General features: G+C 37.7%; 1 protein-coding gene across 8 annotated transcripts in view; it reads right to left on the reverse strand.

The window, feature by feature from the left end:
* GAPVD1 (GTPase activating protein and VPS9 domains 1) overlaps nucleotides 1-15440 on the reverse strand; it is a 79772-nt gene that overhangs the window by 22660 nt on the left and 41672 nt on the right. For 6 of the 8 annotated variants that reach the window (XM_025887949.2, XM_025887946.2, XM_025887947.2 and 3 more), the window contains exons 10-14: nucleotides 13233-13358; nucleotides 6655-6828; nucleotides 4892-5032; nucleotides 3689-3823; nucleotides 3101-3220 (exon numbers count right to left, since the gene is read on the reverse strand). In XM_025887949.2, coding sequence (XP_025743734.1) covers nucleotides 3101-3220; nucleotides 3689-3823; nucleotides 4892-5032; nucleotides 6655-6828; nucleotides 13233-13358 — 696 coding nt within the window. The remainder of the gene's footprint in view (nucleotides 1-3100; nucleotides 3221-3688; nucleotides 3824-4891; nucleotides 5033-6654; nucleotides 6829-13232; nucleotides 13359-15440) is intronic. The other 2 variants (XR_003211459.2, XM_025887948.2) reach the window with 2 other exon arrangements.

Genomic DNA, 15440 nt, shown 5'->3' on the forward strand with positions numbered 1-15440 from the left:
TTTGTAAAAGTACTCCTAAACAAAAATGAATAATGCTACATTACACCACAAAACAGATTCAAACTACTCTCAGCTATGGAGTAAAAATGACTCCTCTAAGCATATGTCTACACAACCAAAATCAGAAATATTAAAACAGGTAAGTATGCAGAGGCTAAAACTTTCAAATATATAAAAGAAACCTCTAGAGGTGCCTGGGTGGCTCAGTCAGTTAAGCATCTGACTCTTGATTTCGGCTCAGATCATGATCTCAGGGCTGTGAGATCGAGCCCCGCTTGATTCTCTCTCTCCCTTTGTCTCGCCCCTTACCCCCCGCCCCAGGGCTCTCTCTCAAAAAAAAAAAAAAAAAGAAAGAAAAGAAAAGAAGGAGTTACTCTAAACTTTTTGAGTCTGAACTCTTTAATGTTAATGAATGACAGTACTTTGATTTTATGCTTTTTGATTTTCCTTTTGTTCTATACATTTACCTTCCTCTTAAAATTATAAAAACACTATATTATTATTAAAGACATCTTAGAATATGAGTTCTAAAATTTTGGTCTTAGGACACTTACATTCTTAAAAATTATTGCCCCAAAGAGCCTATGTTGGTTATACCTACTGACACCATATCATAAATTAAAAATGAAAACAAATATATATTTATATATTAATTCATTAAACATATCTGTTAAATGGTAATACAAATAACCCTTTTAAATGAAAAATAACTATTTTCCAAAATAAAAAAATAACAACTGACACTGTTTTACATTTTTACAAATTCCTTTAATATAAGGCTTAATAGAACAGAGCTGGATTCTCCTATGAGCTTCTGCTTTCAATCTGTTGCAATACATATTTTGACTGAAGTATATAAACATGGCCTCACACAGATTATGTAGTTGGAAAAGGGAAGATATTTTAACAGCCTTCTCAAATAATTGTGGACATTCTTCTATGATACGACACCAAATCTTGATTAGTAGTTTTTTAAAGGTTAGCTATAATTTGGAATCTAAAACCAAATCAATGAACTTTTACTCTGTTACATTAAAATTTGGTCTTTCACTTTAAAGGATTTTTGTAACATCATGCATTGATCACCTGGAAAATACTGGTTCAATGAGATATGCAGATCTTCCACATGTTAACACATTTCAATATATAATATCAAAAAATCACACGCTCATCAGAAAAACCACCAATCTCATCAGAAAAGTCTTTAAATATCAGAAAGCTGTCAAGATGTGCTACGGTGAGCGCTGTGAATTGTGCAAGACTGTTGAATCACAGATCTGTACTTCTGAAACAAATAACGCAACATATTTTAAGAAAAAAGGAAAAGAAGAAGATAACAGGAGAGGAAGAAAAGGGGAGTATGTCAGAGGGGGAGACGAACCATGAGAGATGATGGACTCTGAAAAACTGAGGGTTCTAGAGGGTAGGGGGGTGGGGGTATGGGTTAGCCTGGTGATGGGTATTGAGGAGGGCACGTTTTGCATGGTGCACTGGGTGTTATGAACAAACAATGAATCATGGAACACTGCATCAAAAACTAATGATGTAATATATGGTGATTAACATAACAATAAAAAAATTAAAAAAAAAAAAGAAAGCTGTCAAGCTCATGAAGGTGGATACAAGTTTTTCGAAATTCTCATTTTTACCTAAAAGCCTGAATTTTATCACTGGCAACAAACTCTGTTGGTTGTTTTCCTTGAAGTGATAGGCTCACTTTGTTAATTTTCAATAAATGCCTGCCAAATACCCAAATATGAATAACTACAGTTTGTCAGTCATTCTTTCAAGTAAAAATGGTGTGTCATGAAAAACAAACAAGAGAAGAAACAGCTAGTTAAGCTCACAGCTCCAATAACCATCTAAGTGTTTTTTCTTGAGATACTTCACCACCATGCATTAGGAGTATTTCCTATTTCTTCAGAATTTTGAACAGATGTGTATTCAGGGTTGAGATGTAATTAAATAATTTTTACTGATTCATGAAAGATTTCTTTTTTAACTGTGAGAGAATATAGTCACTGCTAACTGTTCAGTACCACTGCTTTGCTTCATGCTAAGGCCCACCCCAGCAAATGTACCCACCTTTGCTTGTGCACCATCAGTGCAAATGTCAATATAGTGAAAAGGACAACCACCTTTTACTATTATGAAAACAGTTTTGACCTCATTACCCCTCATTCCCCAAAAGGGTCTTAAGGGTCCTCAGTGGTCCATGGAGACTATACTCTGAAAATTGCTTATTTAGAACAGTGGTTCTCAAATGGGGCTATTCTGTTCCCCAAGGGATCATGTGGCAGTATCTGGAGACATTTTTGGTTGTCACAACTGCAGGGGAAGAAGGGGGTGCCATGTTCCTGGTAGAGGCCAGAGATGTCACTAAACATCCTATAATGCACAGAACAGGTTTCCATAACAAAGAACTACCTGGCCCAAAATGTTAATAGTGTTGAGGATGAGAAATCTTGGTTTAGAACAAACAAAAAACATTTTTTGTAAGAAAGAAAAAGTATCTAAAAGCCCAGTACATAAAACCACTGCTAGCATTTTGGCATTTCTTTCCTGTGCTTTCTCTGTGATAGTTTTTTTAATCAAAAACAAAAACAAAACCCAGCCGCATAAATTATGAGTGGGTGCATCAAAATTCACTTAGCAATTCTATTTTTCAACCCTTAGGTTGTTTCTCATTTTCTGCCAATATAAATGCTATGAAGAACGTAAGACTTTCTGCATACATGGAATGGTTTCCTGATGACTAATTCCTAAAGTGGACTAACTGAACTAAATTTATTTTGTGAATTTTTTTTTTTTTTTTTTTTTTTTTTTAAGTAGGCTCTGTGCCCAGTGTGGAGCCCAACACAGGACCTGAACGCACGACCCTGAGAATAAGACCGGAGCTGAGACCTAGAATCAGATGCTTAACCAAGTGAGCCACCCAGGCGCCCCTGGTTTGTGAATTTTCAAGGCCTTACATACGTACTGCCAAAATTATGCCCCAAAGTGCTCGATCAACTGATATTATCACTGGCAAAAGTAAAAGACTGCCAGTTTCACCTGTGAATGTGATCATTTTTAAGTCATTCTCCTTTCCCCTTCTTACCATGAGTTACTTCATCCATGTCTGGACTAGTGACAGAATCTTTACCCCCAAAATCAGAGCTGCATTCAGATCTCAGGTCTTCAATCTTATTGGGAATATCCTCAGAGGTTGCACTAATGCCTTTAAAAAAAAAATAAAGTAAAAAATAAACAGCAAAAAGAACAAAATAACCACACAAAAAGTATATGAAGTTTGGAGAAATGTAAATATTCTCAAAATTTTTATGTCCCAGTGCTATACGTGTGAGATGTTTGGTATCATATCCTTTATTGTACTACTGCCTAAATATGCTTGCCTTGATTTGTACAACATAATTGCAAGTATCATGTGGTATCCAAATACAGTAGCAGAGGCCACCAAGAACAAATAGAATTAGAGAGGGAACACACAGACTGTTTGCCAATTACTTCAACAGGCTCTAGAAAGCCACATGTTAAGTTCTCATAGATTTAAGGTCCCACGGAAATAATTTTGTTTCCTAGAAATTCCTCAACTCTTAAATAAAACATATCTCTGTTATCAACTTCATAAATGAAGAGGTGGGAACACACCTTGCAATCCTTATTCCTTAAAACAAGACAGACATACCCGACACAACACTGAGGCCTGGTGTGCTGGGGCGGGAACTGACCTCCCTGACATCCGTATCATCAGATGTGCTACCTAGTCCAGAACAGCTCTCCAGCTCTTGTAGACGCTCCTCCTGCTTTAGATCCGGGGCCTCTAAACAGAAGACATGAGGTGCCACATGAGTGATTCTGTTAGCATGCCACAGGTTCAGCCTGTGACCCACATGAGGAAAGCTACCAGAGTGTGAATGAAATCACTGTAAACAGATTTCTAAGTCTGGGCCAGTTAGCAAAGTTAGTTAGATCAAGTGTTAAAGAAGCTGAGGTTGGGATTTTCATTCCAATATAGGCCAGTTTGTTGTGCAAAGGTGAAAACTCTGCCTGTAGATCACTAATCTCATAAAATATGCTGCTGGTTAAGAAGTAAACTCAACAAGAGCATACAGAATAGCATAACATTAAACCAAACATTTTCTAAAAATAACTCCTCCGGACACTCAACAGATAGTAAGCTAACTGTACTGTCTCCTTATGTAAAGGTCAGCATGTCTGAGTGCATTAATATTATAAACATATCAGAATCACTTAATTATTCTTGAGCCCAGTAGATCAGACAGAATGTAATTCAGATATATAGTTACTTAAATTTGCATTCTGGTAGTTGACATTTAATCGAAAGCAAAGTTTTAATCTTCATAATCAGAAAAAAAAGGAGAAATGCAATATTTAAGAAAAGAGAAAGTACAAAACACTTTATATATATTTGTAATAATCCTACACAAAGTAATTCTCAGGACTCCAGAGTCTCAATTTCAGTACATTTCAAAATTAGATATCTTTTAAAGGGTCAAGTTCTCCCTGGGATGAATCTGGGCATGCTTGCCATGCATCCAACTGCTCAGGGTTCAAGCTGTACTGCTATTCCTATTTTGTGATGAGTTAGTGGGAGATACCAAACTCAGTGTCACACACAGAACTCTGGTGAGTTGCTAACAAATACTTACAAATAACAACACAGAGTCAAAAAGCACCTGCCATCTTAGCCTATGCCATCCAACTGCATTTTTTCTTGATGGACAGAAAATGCCCTAACCGTCCATCTGAAATTCTTAGTAATATGGTTGTGTCACGCTTGACAAAATGTACACAGTACAGGAATTAAGATACCTTACATTTAAAACTTCTGTGCAAATCAAAAAGCAAACAATGACAGCATACTAACCTGAGTCACTTGGCAATACCTCTACACTCCAAGCTTCGCTTGTTGTCTCTGATATGGTAGAACCAGTGCAGGGGTCAAGAAGCACTGACCCTGAACCTGGCAGGCACAGTAAACTGCCTAACATGTTCTCTGCTGCTGCACCTGTATAACCAGTGGGGAGCAAAGGGTTAACGAAGATCCTGATGGAAAGAGCAGTGATAATGGAGAAGGGCCAAACACTAAACTAACTGTCATCTCTACTCTATCCACAAGAAGGAAGCCAAGGTAAGTGTAATTTCAATCAACAGCACCACTAAAAACAAAATTTCCAACATTGGTCACAATGGCACAAGCTCCTTTTTCTCAGTTTCCTCCTGTTCACCTTGGACTCTCCATAGAGAAAACATCCATCATTAGGTCAAGTCATTTCAACTAGCTTTCATCTTGGTTTTGTAGCACATTTTTACATGTGTCCCAAAATACCTAAAATGTATAGTCCTCACAGGGATTAAAAACACTCAAATGGAGACACTAAACCACAGAAAGTTATACTGGCCAAATATGTTTTCTTCTGGCACATTAGCCACATATTCAGAGCAGTAAAATATATTTGCAGGAAAATACACATCTCTGTAGCACGCATTCAACTGCAAATACAGCTCATTGCTCAAACAGAGCTTTCTGCCAGGAAAAATACTACTTTGGCCCCTGAAACAAAGTAATGCAAAACCAATTAAGAAATCTGTTTACACTACTTAAAAATACAAATAGAAAGGATTAAACATTATCATACACCGTGTTAGAAATACTCAAGTTCAGGATGCGCCATGACACCTGATAATGCCTAACAAAAGAACAATTCTACTGCAGTGCATAAAAAACTTTTGGCAAAAGGTTACTGGTGAAAGTTACCTTTTAAAGATATATCATAAAATAATTACAAATAAAATAACATCTGGAACTTGCCTAAACATAACAGGGGGACAGGGTAAAAGGGGTAGTGGGAGAAGAGATGAGACAAAACTGGCCACGTGTGCATGTGTAATAGTTAAAGCTGAATGACTGGTACACAGAGTACATTCTTCCCTCTTGTATTTGCCTGAAACGTTCCATGATTTAAAGAGAAAATGAAGATGCTGCTTATAGGACTGTATGAAATCTTTCAGAACTCACAGAACAGTACCCTAAAGGGGCTGAATTTTAAAGTATGTAAATAGTACCTCCATAAACTTGTATTTAAAAAAAAAGAAAAAACTAGTTACTCTTTGGAAATGAATTAATCCTTCCAGAAGAAATTCCTTTTTTTTTTTTTCCCTTAAGTAAGCTCTACACCCAAAGTGGGGCTTCAACTCACAACCCTGAGATCAAGAGTCACATACTCTACTGAGTGAGCCAGCCAGGCACCCTATTAAATTCAATTTTTAGAGAATCTCGGTATTATATTATTCTGAAAGATTTTATGGCTATAATCTATAAGAATTTTCATTTTCAGGTAAGGTGTGTAGTCTCAAAAAGAATATCCTCAGAATATATATTATGCCCTGAAAAGAAGAAGCTAATTCAGAAGACTGGTTTTTCTTTTTTGGCAAGGGAGGGGGAGTTAAATGCAGACAGGGAAAAACGCTACCTATATTTTGGTAAGGAAAAAAAGACACAAGTGCCTTGTTACATAGTTATCTCAGCTTCCTAGGTCTGTCTGTCTGAGGCTGAAGTCCCTGCCCATGAGGGTAGATAGATATGAATAACTAAACAGCAATCTTCCAGAGAAATTAAACAGCAGTTACCTGCAATTTCTTGTAAGCGATCTTCATCAATGTTAGGGTCGAAATCACTTCCCAAGACATCTGTACTCCAGGTCTCACTCACTGTTTCTGATATATCTCTGTCATCTGTCAGTCCCATCATGTCACGTATTTCAAACTTCCTTAACTTATCATCAAGATTATCTTGTGTTGTAGCTATCAGAAACAAAATTATGCATTTTGAAAATGACATCACAGCTATTTTTTTAAATCAACTTCAAAGATACATATTTTATCATTAACACCGAGCATGCAATACCAACATTGAATTATCCCCCTACAGATGTACTGTTTCCTTCTCTGAACTAAGCTCAGCATCTGTACCCCCATTTCTGACAGATTAATTGGGGCAACCTCTGCAGTGTGACTCTGATAAAAAATTGGGATATATGGCAGCAGACCTATCCAGAGAGACCTGGCAGGCCGGAAAGGACTCGCATGATATATCCAGAGCACTAAACAAGAAAAATATGCAGCCAAGAATACTACATCCAGCTAGGCTGTCATTGAAAATAGAAGGAGAGATAAAAAGCTTCCAGGACAAACAAAAACTAAAGGAATTTGCAAACACGAAACCAGCCCTACAAGAAATATTGAAAGGGGTCCTCTAAGCAAATAGAGAGCCTAAAAGTAATATAGACCAAAAAGAAACAGAGACAATATACAGGAACAGTCACCTTACAGGCAATAAAGTGGTACTAAATTCATATCTTTCAATAGTTACCCTGAATGTAAATGGGCTAAATGCCCCAATCAAAAGACACAGGGTATCAGATTGGATTTAAAAACAAGACCCATCAATATGCTGTCTGCAAGAGATTCATTTTAGACCCAAAGACACTTCCAGATTTAAAGTGAGGGGGTGGAAAACCATTTACCATGCTAATGGACATCAAAAGAAAGCTGGGGTGGCAAACCTTATAACAGGCAAATTAGGTTTTAAACCAAAGACTATAATAAGAGACGAGGAAGGACACTATATCATACCTAATGGGTCTATCTAACAAAAAGATCTAACAATTTTAATTATCTATGCCCCTAACATGGGAGCAGCCAATTATATAAGCCAATTACTAACAAAATCAAAGAAACGCATTGACAATAATACAATAATAGTAGGGGACTTTAACACCCCCCTCACTGAAATGGACAGATCATCTAAGCAAAAGATCAACAAGGAAATAAAGGCTTTAAATGATACACTGGACCAGATGGACTTGACAGACATATTCAGAACATTCCATCCCAAAGCAACAGAATACACATTCTTCTTGAGACTGAACATTCTCCAGAATAGATCCCATCCTGGGTCACAAATCAGGTCTCAACCGGTACCAAAAGACTGGGATCATTCCCTACATATTTTCGGACCACAATGCTTTGAAACTTGACCTCAATCACAAGAGGAAAGCTGGAAAGAACTCAAATATATGGAGGCTAAAAAGCATCCTACTAAAGAACGAATGGGTCAACCAGGAAATTAAAGAATTAAAAAAGCTCATGGAAACAAATGAAAAGGAAAACACAACTGTTCAAAATCTTTGGGATGCAGCAAAGGCAGGCCTAAGAGGAAAGTATATAACAATACAAGCCTTTCTCAAAAAACAAGAAAGGTCTCAAATACACAACCTAACCCTACACCTAAAGGAGCTGGAGGAAGAACAGACGGGACCACAGGAAGAACCCCTAAACCCAGCAGGAGAAGAGAAATAATAAAGATCAGAGCAGAAATCAATGAAATAGAAACCAAAGAACAGCAGAACAGATTAACAAAACTAGGAGCTGGTTCTCTGAAAGAATTAATAAGATTGATAAAGCCCTGGCCAGACTTATCAAAAAGAAAAGAGAAATGACCCAAATAAATAAAATCATGAATGAAAAGAGGAGAGATCACAACCAACACCAAAGAAATACAAACAATTATAAGAACATATGAGCAACTATATGCCAGCAAATTAGACAATCTGGAAGAAATGGAAGCATTCCTAGAGATGTACAAACTACCAAAACTGAACCAGGAAGAAAGAGAAAACCTGAACAGACCCATAATCAGTAAGGAAATTGAAGCAGTAATCAAAAATCTCCCAACAAACAAGTGCCCAGGGCCAGATGGCTTCCCAGGGGAATTCTACCAAACATTTAAAGAAGAATTAATACCTATTCTTCTGAAACTGTTCCAAAAAATAGAAATGAAAGGAAAACTTCCAAACTCGTTTTATGAGGCCAGCATTACCTTGATCCCAAAACCAAAGACCCCATCAAAAAGGAGAATTACAGACCAATATCCCTGAAGAACATGGATGCAAAAATTCTCACCAAAATACTAGCCAATAGGATCCAACAGTACATTAAAAAGATTATTCACCACAACCAAGTGGGTTTTATTCCTGGGCTGCAAGGTTGGTTCAACACCCGCAAATCAATCAATGAGATATAATACATTAATAAAAGAAAGAACAAGAACCATATGATACTCTCAATACAGGCAGAAAAAACATTTGACAAAGTACAGCATCCTTTCTTGATTAAAACTCTTCACAGTGTAGGGACAGAGGGTACATACCTCAATATCATAAAAGCCATCTATGTAAAACCCATGGCAAATATCATTCTCAATGAGGAAAAACTGAGAGCTTTTCCCCTAAGGTCAGGAACATGGCAGGGATGTCCACTATCACCACTGCTATTCAACATATTACTAGAACTCATAGCCTCAGCAGACAACAAAAAGAAATAAAAGGCATCCGAATCAGCAAAGAAGAAGTCAAACTCTCACTCTTTGCAGATGATACAATACTTTATGTGGAAAACCCAAAAGACTTCCACCCCAAAACTGCTAGAACTCATAAAGGAATTTAGTAAAGTGGCAAGATATAAAATCAATGCACAGAAATCAGCTGCATTTCTATACACCAACAACAAGACAGAAGAAAAAGAAATTAAGTCAATCCCATTTACAATTGCACCCAAAACCATAAGATACCTAGGAATAAATCTAACCAAAGAGGCAAAGAATCTGTACTCAGAAAACTACAGAATACTCATGAAAGAAATGGAAAACGTTCCATGCTCATGGGTTGGAAGAACAAATACTGTGAAAATGTCTATGCTATCTAAGGCAATCTACACATTTAATGGAATCCCTATCAAAATACCACTAACTGGGCACCTGGGTGGCTCAGATGGTTGAGCGTCTGCCTTCAGCTCAGGTCATGATCCCGGGGTCCTGGGATCGAGTCCCACATCGGGCTCCCTGCTCCTTGGGAGCCTGCTTCTCTCTCTCTCTCTCTCTCTCTCTCTCTCTCTGTCTCTCATGAATAAATAAATAAAATCTTTAAAAAAAAAAAATACCACTAACTTTCTTCAAAGAAATGGAACAAATAATCCTAAAATTTGTATGGAACCAGAAAAGACCCCGAATAGCCAGAGGAATGTTGAAAAACAAAAGCAAAGCTTGTGTGGCATCACAATTCCGACTTCAAGCTCTATTACAAAGCTGTCATCATCAAGACAGTATGGTACTGGTATAAAAACAGACGCATAGATCAATGGTACAGAATAGAGAGCCCAGAAATGGATCCTCAACTCTATGGTCAACTAATCTTCAACAAAGCAGGAAAGAATGTCCAATGGGAAAAAGACAGTCTTTTCAACAAATGGTGGTGGGAAAATTGGACAGCCACATGCAGAAGAATGAAACTGGACCATTTCCTTACACCACACACAAAAATAGACTCAAAATGGATGGAAGACCTAAATGTGAAACAGGAATCCATCAAAATCCTTGATGAGAATACAGGCAGCAACCTCTTCGACCTCAGCCACAGCAACTTCTTCCTAGAAACATTGCCAAAGGCAAGGGTAGTAAGGGCAAAAATGAACTATTGGGAATTCATCAAGATAAAAAGCTTTTGCACAGCAAAGAAAACAGTTAACAAAACCAAAAGACAATGACAGAATGGGAGAAGATATTTGCAAATGACGTATCAGATAAAGGGCTGGTATCCAGAATCTATAAAGAACTTATCAAACTCAATACCCAAAGAACAAATAATCCAGTCAAGAAATGAGCAGAAGACATGAACAGACATTTCTGCAAAGAAGACATCCAAATGACCAACAGACACATGAAAAAGCACTCAACATCACTCAGGATCAGGAAATACAAATCAAAACCTCAATGCGATACCACCTCACACCAGTCAGAATGGCTAAAATTAACAAGTCAGGAAACGACAGACATTGGCGGGGATGTGGAGAAAGGGGAACCCTCCTACACAATGCAAACTGGTGCAGCCACTCTGGAAAACAGTATGGAGGTTCCTCAAAAAGTTGAAAATAGAGCTACCCTATGACCCAGCAATTGCACTACTGGGTATTTACCCCAAAGATACAAATGTAGTGATCCGAAGGGGCACCTGCAACCCAATGTTTATAGCAGCAATGTCCACAAGAGCCAAACTATGGAAAGAACCCAGAGGTCCATCAACAGATGAATGGATAAAGACGTGGTATATATGTACAATGGAATATTATGCAGCCATCAAAAAAATGAAATCTTGCCATTTGCAATGACATGGATGGAACTAGAGGGTACTATGCCAAGCGAAATAACTCAATCAGAGAAAGACGAGTATCATATGATCTCACTGATATGAGGAATTTGAAAAACAAGACAGAGGATCATAGGGGAAGGGAGGGAAAAATGAAACAAGATGAAATCAGAGAGGGAGACAAACCATAAGAGACTTTTAATCTGAGGAAACAAATTGAGGGTTGCTGGAGTGGAGGGGGGTGGGAGGGATGGGGTGGCTGGGTGACGGACATTGGGGAGGGTATGTGCTATGTATGGTGAGCGCTATGAATTGTGTAATTCATGAATCACAGACCTGTACCCCTGAAACAATATATTATATGCTAATAAAAAAAAATGGGATATATTTCCCTCTCTGTGTATTTGCACAGGCCTTGTTACTTGCTTTGGCTAAAAGAGTAAAAAAGTGTGCCAGTTTCAAGGCTAGGCCTCAAACCCTTATAAACCTCAAACCCTATAACACTTATAAAATTCTGCCCTCTTTTTCATCCTTGCTTCTGCCATGAGAACAAGCTTAAGTTAGCCTGCTGGAGGATGAGGGACCACATGGAACAAAGCAAAGGTCATCCTAGAGCAGCCAGCTCTCCTCACTGACCAACTATCCCCCAGTTAAGATTAGCAGAGCTCCCTACTCAACCACCAGTGACTGCAGATACATGAGTCAGCCCAGTCCAAATCAGAATCACCCAGCTGACCCAGAGACTTGAGAGCACAAATAAATGTTTGTTGTTTTAAGTCACTAAGTTTTGAGATGGTTTGTTATGTAGCAATTACTCTGGAAATAATTAACTGATAAGCCCATACTAAAATATTTTCTTCATTTGACTTGAATACATCCCCCTGATATTAGAGTTTTCTCTCTTCCGTTGACTGAGAAGCAGTCTATAATTTGTCTCAATTTACTTCTTAACCTAGTGCTCACAAAATGTAGACCACCAACCACCTACATCAGAACAGCCACACCTACATCAGAATCACCTAGAGAGCTTGTTAAGTGATATTCTTTCAACTTCTGTCTTAATGGATTATTTTAGGTTTCTCTCTTATTTGCAGAAAATTTAATCCTAACTGATCTGACGAACTAATCCAGTAAAATATAATATTTCTTTTATTTAAGCCACACATAGCCCAACTGGCAATGCTCTTTTCCTTTATGAAAATGAACTGCACCAGGATTTCCAGAAATGAGACATGGGAAATTTTTTTTTTTTAGTTTCCCAGGTAATTTTTATGCCCACTCTGGTCTCAGACCCAGCTGATCTGCAATCTGCCCTCAACACTCCCTCAAAGGCCACCAGTGATCTTTAAATGAACAAATCTAAAGAGCTTTTTCAAATTAATCTTCTTAAAGCACAATATATATCCATCTACTTTTCAATCCTTACCCCACATTATTCCCATATCTGATAGTTCCTGAATAAGTACTATGGTTTCCCACTTCCCTGACTTGCTTATACTATTCTGTTCCTTCACCTAGAATGCCCCATCTTGAGTTTCTGCCAACGCAATTTGAGCCGAGCTTTAAGGCTATAGCATTTTCTTCCACTAAGCTTTCCCCTACACTTTCAACCATATGCATCTCTCACTCAGAACTGCCAAGGCACTTTTATAACACTTTTAGACATTTGTATACCATCTTCTCCCTATTCTAAGTTCCTTTAACCCCAAGTATTTATCTTTGTATCCCTTAAAATGGCAATATTACAGAATTGAAATGCTATTACCTAATTCAAGCAATTCATTTTAATTATTCTATGTAGCTTAAGCCTAAAAAATTCATTTACCAACTAAACATTTTTAAGAACTGAAAGAACTATGAATAAATGCAAGTTTAATGGTCATTATATAATCAACTTCAACTTAATTCTTTTACTGAACACAGCCAATCTACATGGAAACACACAGTTTATCTTGCAGCCAGGTAAATTCTTTGCTATTTGAGCAACTGTGTTCAGCTTCACTTTACCTTGCTCATGCTCTAATAACTGTAGAGCTTCAACTCCATTACTCCCAGAAGGTCCTGCTCCAAGTTCTGATACAGACTCTCCTTCCAAGTCTAGAGAGGATACTGAATTGGAGCGATTTGATGGACCTAGAGAAATGTTTATATTGTAAGTGAGCTTTTTAAAAGTAATGAGCCACCATACAACTTTTCATGCCTTCATAACAGACTGAAGACTGATTAAGGTACATTTATTTCTATATATGTATTTATTTGAGAGAGAGAGAGAGAGAGAGTATACGAGCAGGGGGCATGGGGAGAGGCGGAGGGAGAGAGAGAATCTCAAGCAGAGTCCTTGCTGAGCATGCTGGATGCAGGGCTTGATACCACAACCCCGAGATCATGACTTCAACCGAAATCAAGAGCCAGATGCTTAACCAACTGAGCCACCCAGGGGCCCCAAGGTGCTTTTATTTATGTACTTATTTTTATTAAGGTGCTTTTAAAAAATTTTTATTTATTTTGGGGGGGGGAGAGGGAGAGGGAGAGAGAATCTTAAGAAGGCTCCATGCCCAGTACGGAGCCCAACACAGGGTGCAATCTAACTACCCTGAGATCATGACCTGAGCCGAACTCAAGAGTGGGATGCTTAACTAACTGAGCCACCCAGGTGTCCCAAGGTGCTTTTAATACTGCATCCATACCTTAAAAATACACACGCCCTTTAAGCCAGCAATTGTGATAAATTGTGATAAATTCTAGAAATTTATCCTAGGAAACAATTCAAAAATTCATCGAAAGTTGCTTGTCAAAAGGCTTTTTTCTTTTTTTAAAGATTTTATTTATTTGACAGAGAGAGCACAAGCAGAGGGAGAGAGAGGGAGAAGCAGGCTCCCTGCTCAGCAAGGAGCCCAATGTGGGACTCGATCCCAGGATCCTGGGATCATGACCTGGGCCGAAGGCAGCTGCTTAACCAACTGAGCCACCCAGGCGGCCCTCAAAGGGCTTTTTATAATGCTTGAAAAGCAGAAACAATCTATATGTTTAATCATATAAGAATGTTTAAATTATCCCCACTTGAAGTTAAAGAAAAAAAAACCATTAAGAACCTAAGATATTTAACAATGTTAAATTACAAAGGGAAATGTCACTGCTATACTTTAAACAAAAAAGGGTTACAAAACAACATAAACCTACTTTTGCTATAAATAAACCAAAATGCTGTTATTAATAGAATGGTAGGGGCTCCTGGGTGGCTCAGTCGGTTAAGCATCCAACACTTAATCTCAGCTCAGGTCTTGATCTCAGGGTCATAATTTCAAGCCCCATGTTGGGCTCCACACCCAAGAAAAAAACACAGAATGGTAAAATTACAGATGATTCCATTTCTTTTCTGCATTTTCTAGAATGAATGTACATTACTTCTAAAAAGTCAAAGAAAAAGGGAAAGCTATTATGTTTTGTTTAAAATGATAGTAAACTTAGGACGCCTGTGTGGCTTTGTCGGTTAAGTGTCTGCCTTCAGCTCAGGTCATGATCCCAGGGTTCTGGGATCAAGTCCTACATCGGGCTCCTTGCTCAGCAGGAAGCCTGCTTCTCCCTCTACTGCTCCCCCTGCTTGTGCGCGCTCTGTCTCTTCCTCTGACAAATAAATAAAATCTTTAAAAAATTAAAATCTTTAAAATAAATAAAAACAGTAAACTCAACTTTCTTCATTAAAAAAGTCTGTCCTCATACATGAAATGACAAATTCTCACTTCACAATCTACCCTTTTAATTTTCTAATATTACTCCATTTCCATTGTATCTTCCTGCTTCATAAAGGTGTATGTGTATGAAAAAATATGGAACATTAAAAGTATACACAACATCCTAAAATACTAGTGAGTCCATTTTTCCCATCTAGACATGCACTATATCCCTCTAAAGGAGCTCCATAAGCTTTGGTATACATTAATTAATACTAGAGAAACTTGGCATTATTCAAGTCTCAATGAAGACTTGTATCTTCTCCATTTTATATGATCAAAGGTCTCTTGCAATCTTTTTAAATTTTTTTCTTGCAATCTTAATTTATTCCAGAAACAATCTTTATAGCCAACTGTTCAAGATCATTAGAGGAAAACTTCATTACTCTCCTCAGGTTGAGGAACAGATGGTATAATTATAATTTATAAGGCTCCTTTAAAGATCACAAAACAAAGTATTACTTGAATCACACAACTCTTTGAA

This window comes from Callorhinus ursinus, unplaced genomic scaffold (genome assembly GCF_003265705.2).
Source record: "Callorhinus ursinus isolate GAN/ISIS: 27379988/994484 unplaced genomic scaffold, GSC_fseal_2.0 scaffold24, whole genome shotgun sequence".
NCBI lineage: Eukaryota > Metazoa > Chordata > Mammalia > Carnivora > Otariidae > Callorhinus > Callorhinus ursinus.